At 49.2% G+C, this 15,492-nt stretch overlaps 2 protein-coding genes across 5 annotated transcripts in view; one reads left to right on the top strand and one right to left on the bottom strand.

Moving 5' to 3' along the window:
• Window positions 1-226: 226 nt before the first annotated feature.
• On the top strand, window positions 227-12,506 carry LOC144174297 (AN1-type zinc finger protein 2A). 2 transcript variants are annotated; one of them, XM_077702918.1, is made up of 8 exons: window positions 227-507; window positions 628-670; window positions 731-914; window positions 4,504-4,637; window positions 6,815-6,920; window positions 10,036-10,097; window positions 12,222-12,258; window positions 12,366-12,506. In XM_077702918.1, exons 1-8 carry the CDS (start codon window positions 453-455, stop codon window positions 12,393-12,395), a joined length of 651 nt encoding a protein of 216 aa, XP_077559044.1. In that variant the 5' UTR covers window positions 227-452; the 3' UTR covers window positions 12,396-12,506. The 2 variants fall into 2 exon arrangements, with proteins under 2 accessions (XP_077559044.1, XP_077559043.1); XM_077702917.1 differs by having other exon boundaries at window positions 12,219-12,258.
• The window catches only part of LOC144174294 (uncharacterized), a 59,190-nt gene continuing 56,152 nt past the window's right edge, over window positions 12,455-15,492 (bottom strand). For all 3 annotated transcript variants that reach the window (XM_077702914.1, XM_077702913.1, XM_077702915.1), the window contains one exon: window positions 12,455-14,102. In XM_077702914.1, coding sequence (XP_077559040.1) covers window positions 13,533-14,102 — 570 coding nt within the window. In that variant the 3' untranslated portion in view covers window positions 12,455-13,532. The remainder of the gene's footprint in view (window positions 14,103-15,492) is intronic.

The following is a 15,492-nucleotide window of genomic DNA, read 5'->3' as shown; positions in this document are numbered from 1 at the left end:
ACGGCGCCCGAAATCTCTTTTCTCATTGGCTTCTAGCCTTCTAGCCGCTTCTAGCCTTCGTGGCAAAACTAAAAACTAGCGGTTGCAATAATGAGTTAGAATAAATAAACGGGCATGGTAATTACATTTCAATGTAATTACATTCAAATGTATCCAAAATGATGCGGTATCAAAACTTTTGATGACGTCACACAAAATACTTTTTTGTGTGTGACGTCACCGGAAGTTTTGATACTGCAGCGTTTTGGAGACGATGGGTGACAGCGACGGTACCGCCTGGTAACGCTAGATCTTTCTAGTACACTCTAGTAACGCAGATGGGGCAGCGTCATATAGATGACATAGCAGATTTGCAATCCACGTGAGGATGGTGCAACGAGCTGTGTTTCGCCCTCGCGTATAAAAGTCAACTGCCGGCAGTCTCAGCGGTAAAAGCTACGATTACCGTCGCAATGGAGTTTCCTGATTTGGGCCAGCACTGCTCCGAGAACTCCTGCAAAATTCTGGGTAAGCCAGCCGATCACTTTCGGGTAGGTCGTCCGATCGGCAGCAGACGCGACGAAGCGCATTCGCGGACGTAATGCACTGCCGCGGGAGTCCTTAACAGGCGCCTGTGCTTTCTTACAGATTTCCTACCTCTGAAATGTGACGCCTGCCGGAACATTTACTGGTACGTTCCTGCGGGTGAAGTGAGTTGAGTGCCCTTGTGCGAGTGATGTGGCCTTCGCAGCAAGGACCACTTCCAGTACCGTCAGCACGGCTGCTCGGCGGGCGTCGGCAAGGACGTACAGGTGCCCGTGTGCCCGCTCTGCAATCGGCCCGTGCCCAGCCGCCGGGGAGACCTGCCCGACGTGGCTGTTGGCGACCACATCGACCGCGAGTGCCAGTCGGATCCGGCTCAGGCCAAGCGCAAGGTGACCAACGCGCTCACTTCATTGCGCCAGCCGGAACAGTCGCGTAGTAGTAGCTGTTGTGTGGCAGCCCACATGTGAAAACCTTGTCAGCTGTTTCTGAGTAGTGGTTTCACAGCCAAAGTATCGACTGGGGACCTTTTAGCCCATGCCACTATGCCGCAACACGAGCATGCAAATTCGTGGTGGCGGTTTGCGTTAGCCAGTCAACAGCTGTTTGGTGTGTCTGAAAACAGGCGCACTGCTGCTGCAGTTCTAGTACGAGTCCACATGTGCAGCATCTGGAGCAGTGAACACCGCAGTAGTTGTAGAGGTATACGAAAGCTGTGCGCTCGGTCCTGGCCAAAAGTCTGAGGCGACTGGTGGCAGTTCTGCTGAACCATGAGCCCTGTAAGGTCGCAGAGGGCCACAACGTTTCCACCAAATGGGCTGCAACCCTCCAGCCTTACCAGGCACTGTCAGCTTCACAAGGACTATGCAGACAGTTTGGTTCATTCGAAAGATTGCACCGTTAGAATAACACTGACACCACTTTTAAAGGGACCCTGCAACACTTACCATCGTAATGTATTTTGGAGTAAAGTCTATTGCCCCAGCAATCTTTTCCCGCAAGAATTACGAAAATCCGTTCACTGTCACCAAAACTACGTGCGATGAAAAATCACGCATAAATGATCCCTCTCAACTCGACCGCAGACAACGCGACGAAAGCTGCGCGCTCACTCCCGGAGAGGGGGGCGGCGCGCAGCGTTCTGTTCGACTGCCTTCAATATGTCACAGGCCGGGGAGTTTCGTCCTTTTCCCCGCAACGTGGACTGGTCTATTTCCGGTCTGGTGCCACAAAAAAGCAGGCATGGTGGCCTGCTTGCAAGCAAGCGCTCAGGCTGGTAGGGCGTTTTTGGAGCAATAAACGTTTGTTGTCGAGTGGGCTCGTTGAAAGTGAAATATTTAGTTCGTCACTCAAACTCTGCGCGCACTCAAAACAAAAGCATGCGGACAGGTTCAGACATAGAAGAGGTTCATACACAGCGCTGACGACGGCTGATCGTCACAGGAAATGCCGGAATTTAGCCGCGAAGTTTACCAGCGACAGCCAGTAGGACAGCCATGGCCCGATTGACGTCGCAGAGGCCATGCCAGGGGTCCATAATGAGGAGAATTGAAGAGAGCGCGGTTGGTTTTTCCGCGTCTTTCACGGCGATTTGCGCGCTTACCGCTTCACGTGCACGTGTAATATTTGGCTCGGGTGTTCCTGGAAGTCTAATCTAAATGTCGCGCAGGTTTACTTGCACTGCACGAAGAGTGTTGCAGGGTCCCTTTAACACAGTCACTTAAATAAGCTATAGAATTAGGAAAAAAGAGAATGGCCTTGCAACACACTAGCTCGTTTCTCTCACTAGAACCTATGACATATTATGCACTGCCGTGCGATTGGCTGGGGCCGGCAAAAGCAAACGCAATCTAGGCAGGGCTTATAAGCTTGCAGAAGGAGCTATTTGTGCTTAAATTTAGTGCACATTCTTTGTATAGGAGTAAGAATGATGGAACAAACAAGTAAACGTAAAAGCACCAGTGTGTACGGCGCTCACTTTGACGGCTGAAGCTGCACAGGTGTCGGGCGCGTTAGGCTTATGTGACACGACACTGGCTAACTGGCATAAGCAACATCGCCACTTACGTGACCCTGTTTGTAGAGCATACCCAAATTTTTACGAACGATTACTTTCAACCGTAACAAAAGTAAGCCAAGTACAGTGTGGACAGCGGCGTCTTAGTGCTATTGTGGCACCATCTGTGAAAGGACACTGCAAACAAAAAGAAGTTTTGCCGTCCACAGCAGCTCTTTAGCATTTTCCCTGGATACGTCACCGCTGATGTCCCGAAATACACTACTTGGTGGGAAAATTAATATTTTAGCTTGAAATGTTTAATTTCTCGGAGAATAAAGCATCGTTTGCTGCCGGACGAGTGCTAGGGGCACTGCGAAACACCAAATCTTTTGAATAAAACAAACTTGAATTTTGGCTGCATGGCCCCTTTAAGCATTTGCCCCGTATTTATATATTTATTTATTTACAATACTGCCACTTTCATTCGAGAGCATAGCAGGTGGGCGTACATAACGGGCATGCAAGAAGCGTGTAATTAAGCAGGCTTCCTTCATGAGAAAACAAAACATGTACACGCATAAACACAAATAATTACACATATTTACACATACACATGCGTATATTACAAGCTGCAGTAATAAGGGAAAAAAAAATACAAGCAGATCAAACAGGTAAAAATAGTGCTACTACAAAGCTACAGCAACAAAAAAATACGCAAAGAAACGAGCAGATCTGAGAGCTAAAAATGCTACACATGTGGTAAGTTTGCTTTGCGTAACAATAAATTTTATTCGTGTATTGAGAAATCTAGCATTGGCTGCACTTAGATGACGAGTTAGCGTTTGTTATCACCGAGTCCAGTTTATTCCACTCGCATATTGCAACAAGAAAAAACAAGTACGTAAACATGTCGTTAATGGAGGAATATTCGGATATGATGCGGTCGTGCTTATGGCATGTTGGGTGGGTCTGAGAAAAAGATGTATATGTATGCTTATCAATCTTGTAACTGTTCTGAATTAGCTGCAATCTTTTTAATGACGGTAGTCGAGTGCGGGAACCGTATCGTGCTTGCATATTCTAGAAGTGGTCTAACAAATGTCCTGTGAACTGTAGGAGTGGGGGAAGTCTTTAGGCACCATTTTAGATAGGATTGCTTGCACAACGTGGCGGTGGTAATGTTTGTGATGTGTGCATCCCATCTAAGATAAATTAAGCGTGATTCCTAAGTATTTGTGTTGATGAACCTTACTTCAGGGCATGACGTTAATGAAGCAGGTAAAAGCAGAAGGCTGTTTTTCCATTGAAACAGTCATGCAACTGATTTAAAAAAAAAAAATGTTTATGGTCATTTGCCAGTGAAAACACCGTTTCGCTATTTTGCTAAGATACGTGTTAAGCATTAGATGGTCAGCATAGCTACCAATTTCCCTGTTAATGATGCAATGCAGTAATCTGCAAATAACAACGTTGCGCTCTATAATGGAAGTTATGTCTAATGAAAATCTACAACAAAAGTGGTCCAAGAACCGACCCCTGCGGAACACTGGATGCTACAGGTACGGTCTGAGATGATGTGTTTTCGGAAACAACAAAGTGTGATATTGTTCAGAAACAACGAAAACAAGCTGTGAACAAAAACAACAAACCGTGATGCCTGCTATACTGCAAAGGACAATTGTGTTTCTTCTGCTGCTGAGTAAACCCCTACTCTGTTCTGTTGTCACTTTGATATTGCACAGCCTGTTGAAGAATTCAGACTTGTTTTAAAGACTCTGCCCTAGTGAATGCAATGCCGCCCACGACGCACAACAGAGCTGGTATTTGTATGTTACACTGGGGTGGTGCAACTGGTAATGGGCGGCTCACCAGTGCATGTGTAGCTACCAAAACTCCTTTCCATGCCGACTCTGGAGACTAGAGTTTTTGCCCTTACCCGGCATTGAGGGGAAAGAGAGTTGCCTCGGCATTTCTCTGTGCAGGCTTATGTCAATCGCTGCTCGGTGAAGGGCTGCAAGCAGAAAGAGGTGATTCCCGTCAAGTGTGTGCACTGCAACCTCAACCACTGCCTCAAGCACCGGTATCCAGACGACCACCGCTGCACTGGCCACTCCAGGTGAGTCTGCCCCAGCTGGAACTGCCCGTGCTTTGCCTGTGGCCCTGTCAGGCTTCCGGCAGCACTGCAGGCACCTTTGCGCACCGTGCGTGTTGCAGGGATCTGCCTGACGACCCCTTTCCACGGAGAGCTCTTACCGCAAGGCTAGGCCCCAGTGCCCACACTGAAGAAAGGGAAACACTGTCCCTGCACGCGTTGCCCTAAGCAACATCCACCCTTCTGGTCACATGTGCCCTGTTGGCTGCCAGTGGTTACCGTTCTGTGTGGACACGCTGCCAGTGACGTGCTCTGAAAGGAACCCATCTTGTGGTAGCAAAGGAACGCTATGTGGTAGCACAGCGTCACCAGCGACACACAGCCCGACTGATTGGCTCTAACATACGTGTGCTGGCTGCCCTGCTGTGTGTGTTCAGTGGGACACTAATGAGGGCCGCAGTTCGTTTTACACGTATCTTCTGTTAATGGTACTAGCTTGTCTGTTCTAGCAGTGGTGCTGTAGGATAAGTTGCGACGTCTTCTGCAGACTCGACATTGTCAGCTTGCACTTGTCGGCAAAGCGGTGTTGATATAGGCCACATCTCTCTGCGGATGTACCCTCCTAAGGGGCTGTTCTTCAACAGCACCTTTGTTGTAGGACTGGTGGGTACCCTGGAGGCAGGTTTTCCCCAGATCCTGTTGTCTTTGTGTAAGCGCAATGGGGGTGGCAGCCCCTGCTTTATTTGCAAAGAGGAACATCCCAGGAACAGTGTTGCTGTGTTGAAAGGCGGCTTCTGGTCATTGCTTCACTTGGTAGCCTTCCTTCTGCACACTGCTTGCTCCCACATTCAGTCACTAGAACTGCAAGAGCCAGTGAAGAACCCAATTGGGGAAAATCATGGGCATTTCTAGCATTGCTCACTGCCCAGCTACTATTAAAAAAAGTCAAGTTCTCAATGAAATTGGGACTGTGGGTGCAGTCGTAAAGGAAACACTGAGGCTATCCTGTGAGAAACCTACAGACCATTGTTGTTGTGTTCTGAATTCCAGGTAGGTGATCCCGCGGTTTGAGAGGTGCAACCGCAAACCTGCTGTGCCCCCACCACCCCCCTCCCCCCTAGAGTAGCACCATGGGTGAAGACTTTCCAGTCGTTGCTTTCTGTCGGACACCATGAAGAGTTTTCAATGGCGCTGCTGCGCGCTTTGAAACCGCACTGCACTGGCATTGATAAAAAAGAAATTGCCAGATGGCCGCACCTTGTAGTCATGTCCTTTGGCATGAGCTGCAGTGCCTTCGTAGAGGTGCTCTTTAGGCGACTTTGAAGTAGTTTGGTTGCATGGGAAACACGTAGCTCGTTTTAACTGTCCCCTATAGTTCATACCATAAGCTAGCTGCAGCACTGTGGAGGCTACATTGTTGTCCCCCTCAGGGCGCCTAACTCGCTGCAAAGGAATCGACAAAAGGCACCGGGGCCTTGTGGTGCCACTTGCCGAGAGGGGAGAAGGGAATGTCCTTTCAGGACCCCCTTCATGGCGAGTTAGGCGCCCTCAGTGGGCGCACTATTGATAACAATGTAGCCTCCACAGTGCTGCAGCTAGCTTGTGGTATGAACTATAGGTGCAGGGCTATGGCGACGCTCTTTACGACTGCCATGTTTCTGCTGTCGCAATGCTTCTGGGCGTCCACACCTTGTGCAGAGGAGCCATTGCACACTACAGCCACTGTGACATAAACTAACACGACAACACCTGCCAACGTGATTGTCCCTTGCGTTAATTTCCGGCACACCACGATTGGATCATCATGTTGTTAGATATGGTCATGTTGTCGCAATGTTTCTGCCGGTTTGGGTGTCCGTACCTTGCGCGGAGGAACTGGCACGATGCTACCTGCACAAGTAGCATCCCCCTGCTGTTTATTTGAAGCGATTCGTGATTGGACGGCTGCAATCACTGCATGCTCTCCCCATAATCGCCGTTATGGCACAGCTTCTGTGCAGCTGTCACGACACGCACTTGTTTATTTTGTGGCCCGTTGGTCACGTGATGTGCTAAGCATGATGGTGTATAGAGCATGGGCATCGTGAAACTTGGAAAAGAAAGGCCCCTTCAAATGCGCCGCTGGTCACTGTGCAGAGCACTACGTGAATAGCTTGCCATCTGCCCGGTGTACAGCAGCCATCGTGCCGTGTGCTTTGCAGTGCTGGTGCAGTGTCCCGGCTCCAGCAGAGGAAGCCTGCCAACCCGCCTCCAGCTGTGCGCACCCAGACCGCCGCCAGCAATGTGCTGGCCCTCCAGGGAAGCTTGGTGAGTGGCCAAACCCCACTGGTGATTATCAACACTGAAGGTCTAGTCGTGGCCACAGGGGTGAGCTGCAGGGTGTTGTGTCGTCAGTCGCACTGTGCAGCTTGCCAGTAAAAATGGAGCTGGCCATGCCCTCGTGGCTTAAGGGGTAGGGGTACTAGTGGTGGCAGAGAACAGTCTTGACACACGATTTCACGGCAGAGAAGGGAGGGGGGGTAACAGCAGCATCTAGTACAAGCATCAAAGTCCTTTCACGCCATGCGTAATAATGGCAGAGGAAATTCAAAGGAAGTAGTCAGCTGCCCTCTCTCATACCAAGGTGGCCATGCAAGCGCTTTCTGAATTACTAGTACTCGAGTATCAACCAAGGCTGCTAGCAGGTGTTCCCACCTTTGAATTACTTGTGCAAAAAGCAGTATGACAAAAAGGGGGCCTAACTTTGTGGGCCTGATCTGTGTGTGATGAAACGTGGTATGGAAGCATGAGCAGTGCATTTTTTTGTGATGATATGGTATCTTCAAGCATATACAGTGGAACCCCAATGATACGCCCCCCGGTCTTGCGACGGGTAACCGCGGTCCTGGCAAATTCCCCATAGAAAAAATGCATTAAAAACCCCGACGATATGATGCTTGGGTGAGCACGATTGGCTTCATACCACGGACCCGGACGGGGATAAGCCGGCACTTTTCCCATCTTTTACGTTTCACCACCTTGTCCCTACCTTCATTTATTTTTAACCCCCGTTTGACGCTGCGGCCAGACCACCTGCTGAACAAACACAAGCGACGGCACCATGCGCCAGCAAAACGTCAACGCACCAACTGCAAGAAATCAGTCCAGGTGGCCGGCAGATTGTGAATTTGAAAAAAAAACATACAATGCAACCCCACAGTGGTGGCTGAACACCCGCTTTCCTTGCCCGCTCAATCCAAGCTTCTTTCTTTTGCGACATTCTCTCTTCCCCTCTCTGGTCTCTGCTTATCAGGGTCTTTCAAAGCCGAGTTGTCGCTTTATTCTTTTCTTACCAGCCTTTTTTCCCATTGGCACCTCGTACTATCACTCGTTTCGCTTGGCCTTGGCAGTGTCGGCCTCCCCAGCTCATCTCGCATGCGTGAGGTGCATGGTTGGTGTGCCTTAAAGGACTCCGTGGAGTCGAGAAGGGGGCACGAAGTAGGGTTTTTTTGTTGTTGTTGTTGTTTTGTTTTTGTTTTTACAAATTCGGGATTTTAGCTCACAAATTACGCGAGAACATGCTAAATATAGTAGTTTATATAATTTCTTAGCTCGTCTTTCGTGCGAGACAGTCTACTAGGTCGGCATTTAGCTGTACAGTCAAACCCATTTATAGCGAACTTCAATATGCACCGCGATTAGTTCAATATATCCAATAGTTCGATATAACCGAACCCGCCTATAACGAGCTTATTGTTACGAGTTCGCAATCCGCTGGAGCCCCCCGCCGCCTCCCCAACTCCGCCATCCGCGTAGGCAGAAATGAACACAGTACAGTAGCCATTACCATACCAAAATAATCTATTTATTGCAAGTATCAAAGCTACTTTCCGCCTTAACTGCCCACGTTGCAAAAAAAAAAAAAAAACGGTGATTTTTGTTTTCACTTTCGTTTTGGCGGCTTCAACTAGCGTAGCATTCTCTACATGAAACATTGTTTGCACCAGTTCGAGTCCGCGTCCTCAAAAATCTAAGAAGCATTGGCGGAACACATCGACTGCCGAAAGCGCTTCATTATAAGCGTCGGACGGATTTCACTCGCGACATCATCGGGAATGTTGGCGAGCTCTTCCCACCGTTCACCGATGCTGCTGTCTTGGTCCGGACTCGCTGTCTGGGCGGGTTCCATCGCGAGTCCCGTGCATCGGAAACAGTTACGGAAAGTATTAGGCGTCACGTCGCTCCATGCGAGGCGCAATGTCTCAGTCGCCGCTCTTGCTCCGTGGTCGCGGCCAATCCACATCTCAATCGCCGCTCCGAGATCATGCATTTCGGCAGCCATTCTAGGCGCCCAGAGTTCGATATATCGGATGTGAACTTCGTTATAAGGAATATGTTTCCCATTTATTTCCGTAACTTAAATATTTTTGTTCGATATATAGCATAATTCGCTCTATCCGGGTTTGACTGTACTCCAATCATGCAGCACCATGGTCATATGATGCTTTCACGCGGTCCCTTGAAAGTTGTATTATCGGGGTTCCACTGTAGTTGCCCCTGCATGTATCTAACCTGCACACCCATGTTGAGCTCCTGGAGAAAAAAAAAAGAAAAAAAAAGGAGTATGCTTACATATTGTCTGCTTAACTTCACCTTTCAGCACTGCATCAAGGGGGAGTATGGCAGAATTATGTCGCACTTCTTTAGATAATGAATGTACTAGTCACCAACCTACCACAGCGGCTCAGTGGCAAAGGCGTTGTGCTGCTGAACAGGAGGATGCGGGTTCGATTCCCGACCGCAGCGGCCACTTTTCTGATGGAGGCGAAAAGCAAAAGCGCCTATCTGTACGAGATGTCGGCGCACGTTAAACATCCCCTGGTGGTCAAAATTAATCTGGAGCCCTCCACTACGGCACGCCTCATCGCCTGCGTTGCGACGGCGCGTTAAACCTTACAATCAACTAGTAGTCACCAAACTTGTTCATTGTTTCCAACTGCTTGCATCGCCCTCCATGCTCTGTCCATTTAATACAGGTAAATGCAAGCAAACCACGTTGCCCCACGGCCAGACCAGTGTGCCAAGCTGACCACTTGCAGGGAGGTTGTGATGGAACTCCCCTTTTTGCCAGGGCCCCGTAATTGGACCCTCCTCGAGGGTAGTGGCGTGTCCTAAATTGAACAGTGAAACTTGCCTCCTTTTTCCTTTCCACGATAGGCCAGCCAGAAAGAGAGTGCAATAATGGCAGTGGACTCACTGGGTGTGTGGGAAAACGCAACTTTGAACTGCACAGTCCCCCCTCCCCATTTGCATTGATGTGGAGGGATGTAAAAAAAAAAGAAAAAAAAAAGCTGGGTATTTATTTTTGTGGTCAGCAACGAAACAATGTGCACGAGGTTTGAAGACACAGCATGCTTGAATTGGCCCTTGTGTGCCTTTGCAGAGTGAAGATGAGGCGCTTGCACGGGCTTTGCAGCTGTCAATGTACGAGGCCGAGGACAGTGGGTGAGTAGGCCTTGTTTGCCCCCCGCTCGCCAGCAGCAGGCAGGCCTGTCGCTCTCTTGGCGGAACGACTGACTGAGGAGGCTGAAATGGCACCTTGCCTCATAACTTTGGAGGCACCGACAAACATTGGCACCGCACAATAGTGCAGCGGTGTTGTGCTGTCTCGCATGTTCTCTCAAAGCCTTCTGCTTCACCAGCGGTGTGGAGTTAGTCACACAGACTACCAGGTGGATAGACAAAATTGGCTATGTCCAGTTCAGGGAAGAAAAAAAAAAAAAAAATGCGGAAACGAAAACATGGGCAAGTCCAGCAACTGAGGCGGAAGTAATTGAAGCACAAAGCTCTTTTCAAGATCTTGAACCCATCAAAACCTGTTCAACGTTGCCTCAATCAAAAGGGGGGGGGGTGAGCAGCTAGAAAAAATAATGCAATGTAGTATCTGTTAGTGGTGTGGCTCTTTGTTGCAGCATTACTATATACTATACACACTGGAGCAGTCATCGTGTTAGTTTGATAAACGTGAAGATACTTGCATAGAATATAGAAAGCAGTTTCTGGACGACTCCAACTGCCCTCTGGTTTCCGCCCCTTCGTTGGTACACTTCCGACCTTCACAATGTGCGCTTTCCTCAATATTAGCGAGGATGTCCTCTATCCTAGCTTGATGTTAAGGAGGCACAAGGGTCTTTGATCAAAAGCTTTATTTTTACAGTTACGATGACAAAAATTGGAGGACATATGTAGTTTTTTATTCTGATTATAAATATAAAATGTGTTTGTGTAAAACGACTACATTCAAATTTATTCAGATTTTTTGTAATTGATAGCGTTTGTAAAAAATACTGCTGGAGTGATGCAGCCGAACAAGGTACCAGTGAACTGTGCACAAATCAAGGAGTGCAGTAAGACTAACAGTGACATTCTATCTGGTCTGTAGCAGAAGTTAACGACCGTTTGAAATGTGGGCTTGGAATGCAAAACCGGATTTTCTGGTTCCAACCCCAAACTTCACCGGTCGTAACTTCTGCTACAGACCGGATAGAATGATACTGTTAGTCTTACTGCACTCCTCGATTTGTGCACAGTTCACTGGTACCTTGTTCGGCTGCATCACTCCAGCAGTATTTTTTACAATGCTGTCAAGAAATCAATTATACAAATCCGAATAAATTTCAATGTGGTCATACAATCAGAATGAAGAACTACATATGTCCTCCAATTTTTTTTTCACCACAACTGTAGAAATAAACATTTTTGGTTTAAGACCAGTGTGCCCCCTTGATTAATAGGCCATGAAAACAAAATACAAGTTTGGCTCATTCTTCATTCAGAAAGACTGCACTGCTTCATCAACTGTGGGACTTCACCAGCAATGTTCTCGCTGAGTTCTTGCGTGGCACACAGACTTGCTTGTGCAATCGGCGGCCGGCAAGAGACACCGACTGTGCAATTGTTGTGGCGCATCTGGTTCCGTTTGATAGTGTCATTTGGATGCTGATGTGCAGTTGACAGTGACATTTGTAGCATTTCCCTTGTTACGTCATGTAGCATGAAACTTGTCATCCTTTAAATGAAATTTATATGGCTGGCCTTTCACATTATATTAACTTTGTAATTTGTTTATTTTCCTTATGACCCTTTGTGACACGCATTAGGATGTACCATCAGAAAAATTTAACTGCCTGTGTATGCTTTTGATAACCAATAGTTCACTTAAAAACCATAAACAAGTCGATGTCATCAGTAGTTAATAAAATTTGGTCATGTCCACATATCGACAAACGTGATTACTATTGCTACAATAGCCCTTATATATTACGGTAACAGCTGCAGTTTTTCTTCAATAAATGTTTTAAAGAGACAGAAAAGGTAAAACCAAGAACACCTACTTGACGCGATGTAGAACATCGAGGCGTCCATCTTGCTGTCTTGTTTTAATAAAGCATTTGGCGTGGCATTCATGAAATCGCAGCGGAAAATGCGAATGCTGGCTGAACGGTTCAAGTGGGGATGACGACTATTGTAACTCACAAAAATGCTCTTAAAAGTCATGTGCATAATTGTGCACGCCGCGTCGCAAAGGGATAAAGTGAAAGTGGTCCCTGTCCTCCTCTGTTGCAGCAGCAGTGACCGGCGGCCGCACCGTGACAGGAACCAAAGGGTAAGAGCAGAGGGGCTGCTTGTGTGGCCACAGAATCTGCCACAATAGTCGCAGGAGCCCTGTGGTGTTGGTTCCAACCGTGCTGTTCTGTTTCTCTCCCATTGCAGCGGTCCGAGAGGAGCTGCCTCGTCTCCTAGTCCAGCGTGCCTTGCACATGCGCTGCTGCTGTGGCGAAATTCACCGATACGCAACTACGTTCTTTTTCTTAAAAGTCTTTATTAATGAAATAAAAGGCTGCGGGTATCTTTTGCACTGTCTCGCGTGCCTTTGTTATTATTGTACATGCGGGAGGACCGTCAACATGAGCAAGTTCCCGTTAACAACACTGCTGGAAAAATGCTGCTCCTTGCATCGAGCAATGCAAGTGCCCTGGGCTTATTTCGTTCATCCTGCAGATGATAACTTTCAACAAGGATATAACTACACAAGAGAATACACCTTAATTATAAGACAACAGCAATACACCACTCTCTCTGTCTGCACCTGTGAGCCAGCCCTCTTCCCAAACCACAGGGCCTTAACACCTGGCACCGCGCTTATTGCTACAATCCTGGCCCAGTGGCGTGGAAAGCTTCCGTGTCGCGAGATTCTCCCAAGCTGCTTTGGTGCGCTGCTGGCCTTGCCATCGATGGCCAGTGTTCCTGGAGACTCTGCCGGGACAAGAGCACCATGCCGGGTTCTCTCTCGCACAGCAGCATTCAAGGAAACCACAGGCAGCACGTTCTCCGTGGAATGAGCCAGCTGCACCTTAGCATCTGGTAAATTGTGTCGGAAGCAAGGAGGAACTGTGTCCAGTCGAATGGATGCTGCGAACCAGTGGGAGCCAGTGGCCATTTGAACCGAGTCCAGTGTGCGAAGGTGACCGCTACTGCAATGGGAATTTTGGTGGCCAAAGTTGATTTCGCAATCACACACATGCGTTTCCCTGACGGTGGCCTGCTGCCAGGCACACTGGGCACTCCAGCCGTGTGCTTGACTACTCTGCATCTTGCATGAGAGGGGAAATACCAGACTCTTCCGATTAGCCAATAACCCAGTGTGGCTGCTGGGGGCCGCCTCTTCCAAGGTTCGGCCTTTTCCTTCTGACCAAGCCTGGCTTGGAACACACTGTCCTGCGCCAGTACGGGCCCGTGACAAGGCAGCTTTGTGAAGAAGTTTGGGCGATGCGTCTTCAATATGCAGGTAAGGGAAAAAGCTTGAGTATCGTTTATAGTTTGTAACCTGCCTCTTGTAGTCCTGCACTGGGCCCCCCCACCACCACCACACGAGGGGGGTTAGGAGGAGCCCTCGCTGGGCGGTGCGCGCAGCGTCCGCATGAGAGCCGTCAGGGCCGAGGCCAGGTCGGTGGCCTGGTGCACGAGGGTCCCCACGGCGGGGCCCCCCGCGGCCCCCGTGGCGCGCGCGTACGCCACGGCCACCGCCACCACCTGTTCCACCAGGGCGGGGCTGCTGGGGGCCAGCTGCTCGGCGGCGGCGCACATGCCCTCCAGCAGGGAGAGGCACGCGGCCAGCTGCGCAGTCACGGGCCCCCCGCCCCCCTCACTGGCACTGCGCACAAACACCTTGGAGGCGGTGACGAACTGCCGCGACTGGCTCAGCAGGGCCTCCCGCGCGGACCGCTCGGCATCGCTGCCTGGGCCTGGGCCGGCCCTGCCCTGCAGGGCCTCCTGTAGCCGCAACACCAGGCCCAGCACCTGGTCCTGGGCCCGGGCAAAGGCCGAGCCCCCGCTGGCCTCGTCGGCGGAGCTGCTGCGCTCGTGCTGAGTCAGCCGCGCCCGGTTGCCCACGACCCGCAAGGAACCCGCCCGGCGGCCGCTCAGGGGGCTGCTGCTGCTGGCCGGCTCCTGCAAGGGCGTCGCCACGGGGCGTCGTCATGTGGCCCCGCCACGCAACTGGGCGCAATCTCGAGCCGCATAAATCGCCCGCCTCTTCACGCGTGGTGACCAGGCATGCCACTCACAGCTAGCACCCGTGCCCCTTTGAGCTGACAACAGAGTCGATGGCACCGGAAATTCCAGCACCCGATCAAGTTGAACCAAGCTCTGCTGCCCCGCCAACATCAACAGTTTTTGAGGCATTCGCTACTTAATGCTGCAGCAATGGGGTGTCCCACTTCCGAAAATTACTTCCGATTGGCTTCCTTTCCTATTTGCTTTCACTTCTTTATCTTACTGTGCTAATTACGTAGGCGGCTGGCACACACCACAGCCTCCTTAGAATCTGGGTTTTGCATGGCTGTTCTACTCACATGCCATCACATTCATGCAGCACGAACTATTCTACAGCTTTTACATTTCCACTTCACAGTTTTGTGAATTTTGCGAAGCAGGAACGTTAGCCCCTCAGCCCCCCGATTCCGAGCCAATCTTCCAAGTGGGCATGTGCATGAAAAAAGGCACAACAATGACAACTTTTGTTCTAGTCTCTCCCTCGGTGCTGGAATAGCACAATCAGTAGAGCAGTTTGCTGCTACTATGGGGACCCGGGTCCAAATCCCACCAGACCACAGATGTTTATTATTTATTTACTCTGTAAAGTGGGAACCATTTTTCTTGACTGGACAACAAAAATACTTTTTCACAGAACAGGGCGCTTAAGGCCTTTGCCTTAAAAATGTAACACATGCACCGCAAATGTCCCTGCACACACGAATCTAAAATATTGGTTTCCCAAAGAATAGTTTGCGTCAAATATGGACTTATAAAAAGACGTGATACCAGAATAAGGGAAAAAAAAAAAAGATGCACTGCAGGGCCAACTAGCTCAGCAAGAGTCTCATGTTATTGCCTTCTTGTAAAAAAAAGCTTCACCTTGGTGTCTAGGAGCCTGAAGCTACACAAGTGCATTTTTCCTGTGTTTCACAGTAGTGAAATAAGAGGAGGGGAACATTACAGGTTTCTTTGCACATCATTTGATCATAATACTGCCATGTACAAAAAAAAAAAAAAAGCAAAAACGACGAATGAATGTCAGTACTCATCTGGGCTACTCAGCTTCGTTTTTTGACTCTCTCTCACCGGAGCAAGTTGCAAGGCGTCCACTTACTGCGCTTTGCAGCGTCATCTGCTAGCCTACTCCTCCGGTTGCCGCAATTGTTTCACTGAAATCTAAGGATCCCCGGACTTCAAAATATGAGTTTGTAGTACTAGGGCATTGATAGCGCGGAATTAAATAAAACAATCGTTATTTTGAGAAGTTCGCTATTCTGAAGTACACAGTAGTGAAATAATTGTA

The sequence above is a fragment of the Haemaphysalis longicornis genome, unplaced genomic scaffold, assembly GCF_048455015.1.
Source record: "Haemaphysalis longicornis isolate Haplotype H1 unplaced genomic scaffold, Haemaphysalis longicornis Haplotype H1 scaffold_3, whole genome shotgun sequence".
In the NCBI taxonomy this organism is placed as follows: Eukaryota; Metazoa; Arthropoda; class Arachnida; order Ixodida; family Ixodidae; genus Haemaphysalis; species Haemaphysalis longicornis.
The sequence above is the reverse complement of the archived record's forward strand: the minus strand, read 5'-3'. Positions and strand labels throughout refer to the sequence as shown.

Coding starts and splice junctions, on each gene's coding strand:
- LOC144174297 (XM_077702917.1), top strand. CDS start 453: ATGGAGTTTCCTGATTTGGGCCAGCACTGCTCCGAGAACTCCTGCAAA. Junction 4,638..6,814: donor CGCTGCACTGGCCACTCCAG/GTGAGTCTGCCC, acceptor TGTGCTTTGCAG/TGCTGGTGCAGTGTCCCGGC. Junction 6,921..10,035: donor TGGCCCTCCAGGGAAGCTTG/GTGAGTGGCCAA, acceptor GTGCCTTTGCAG/AGTGAAGATGAGGCGCTTGC.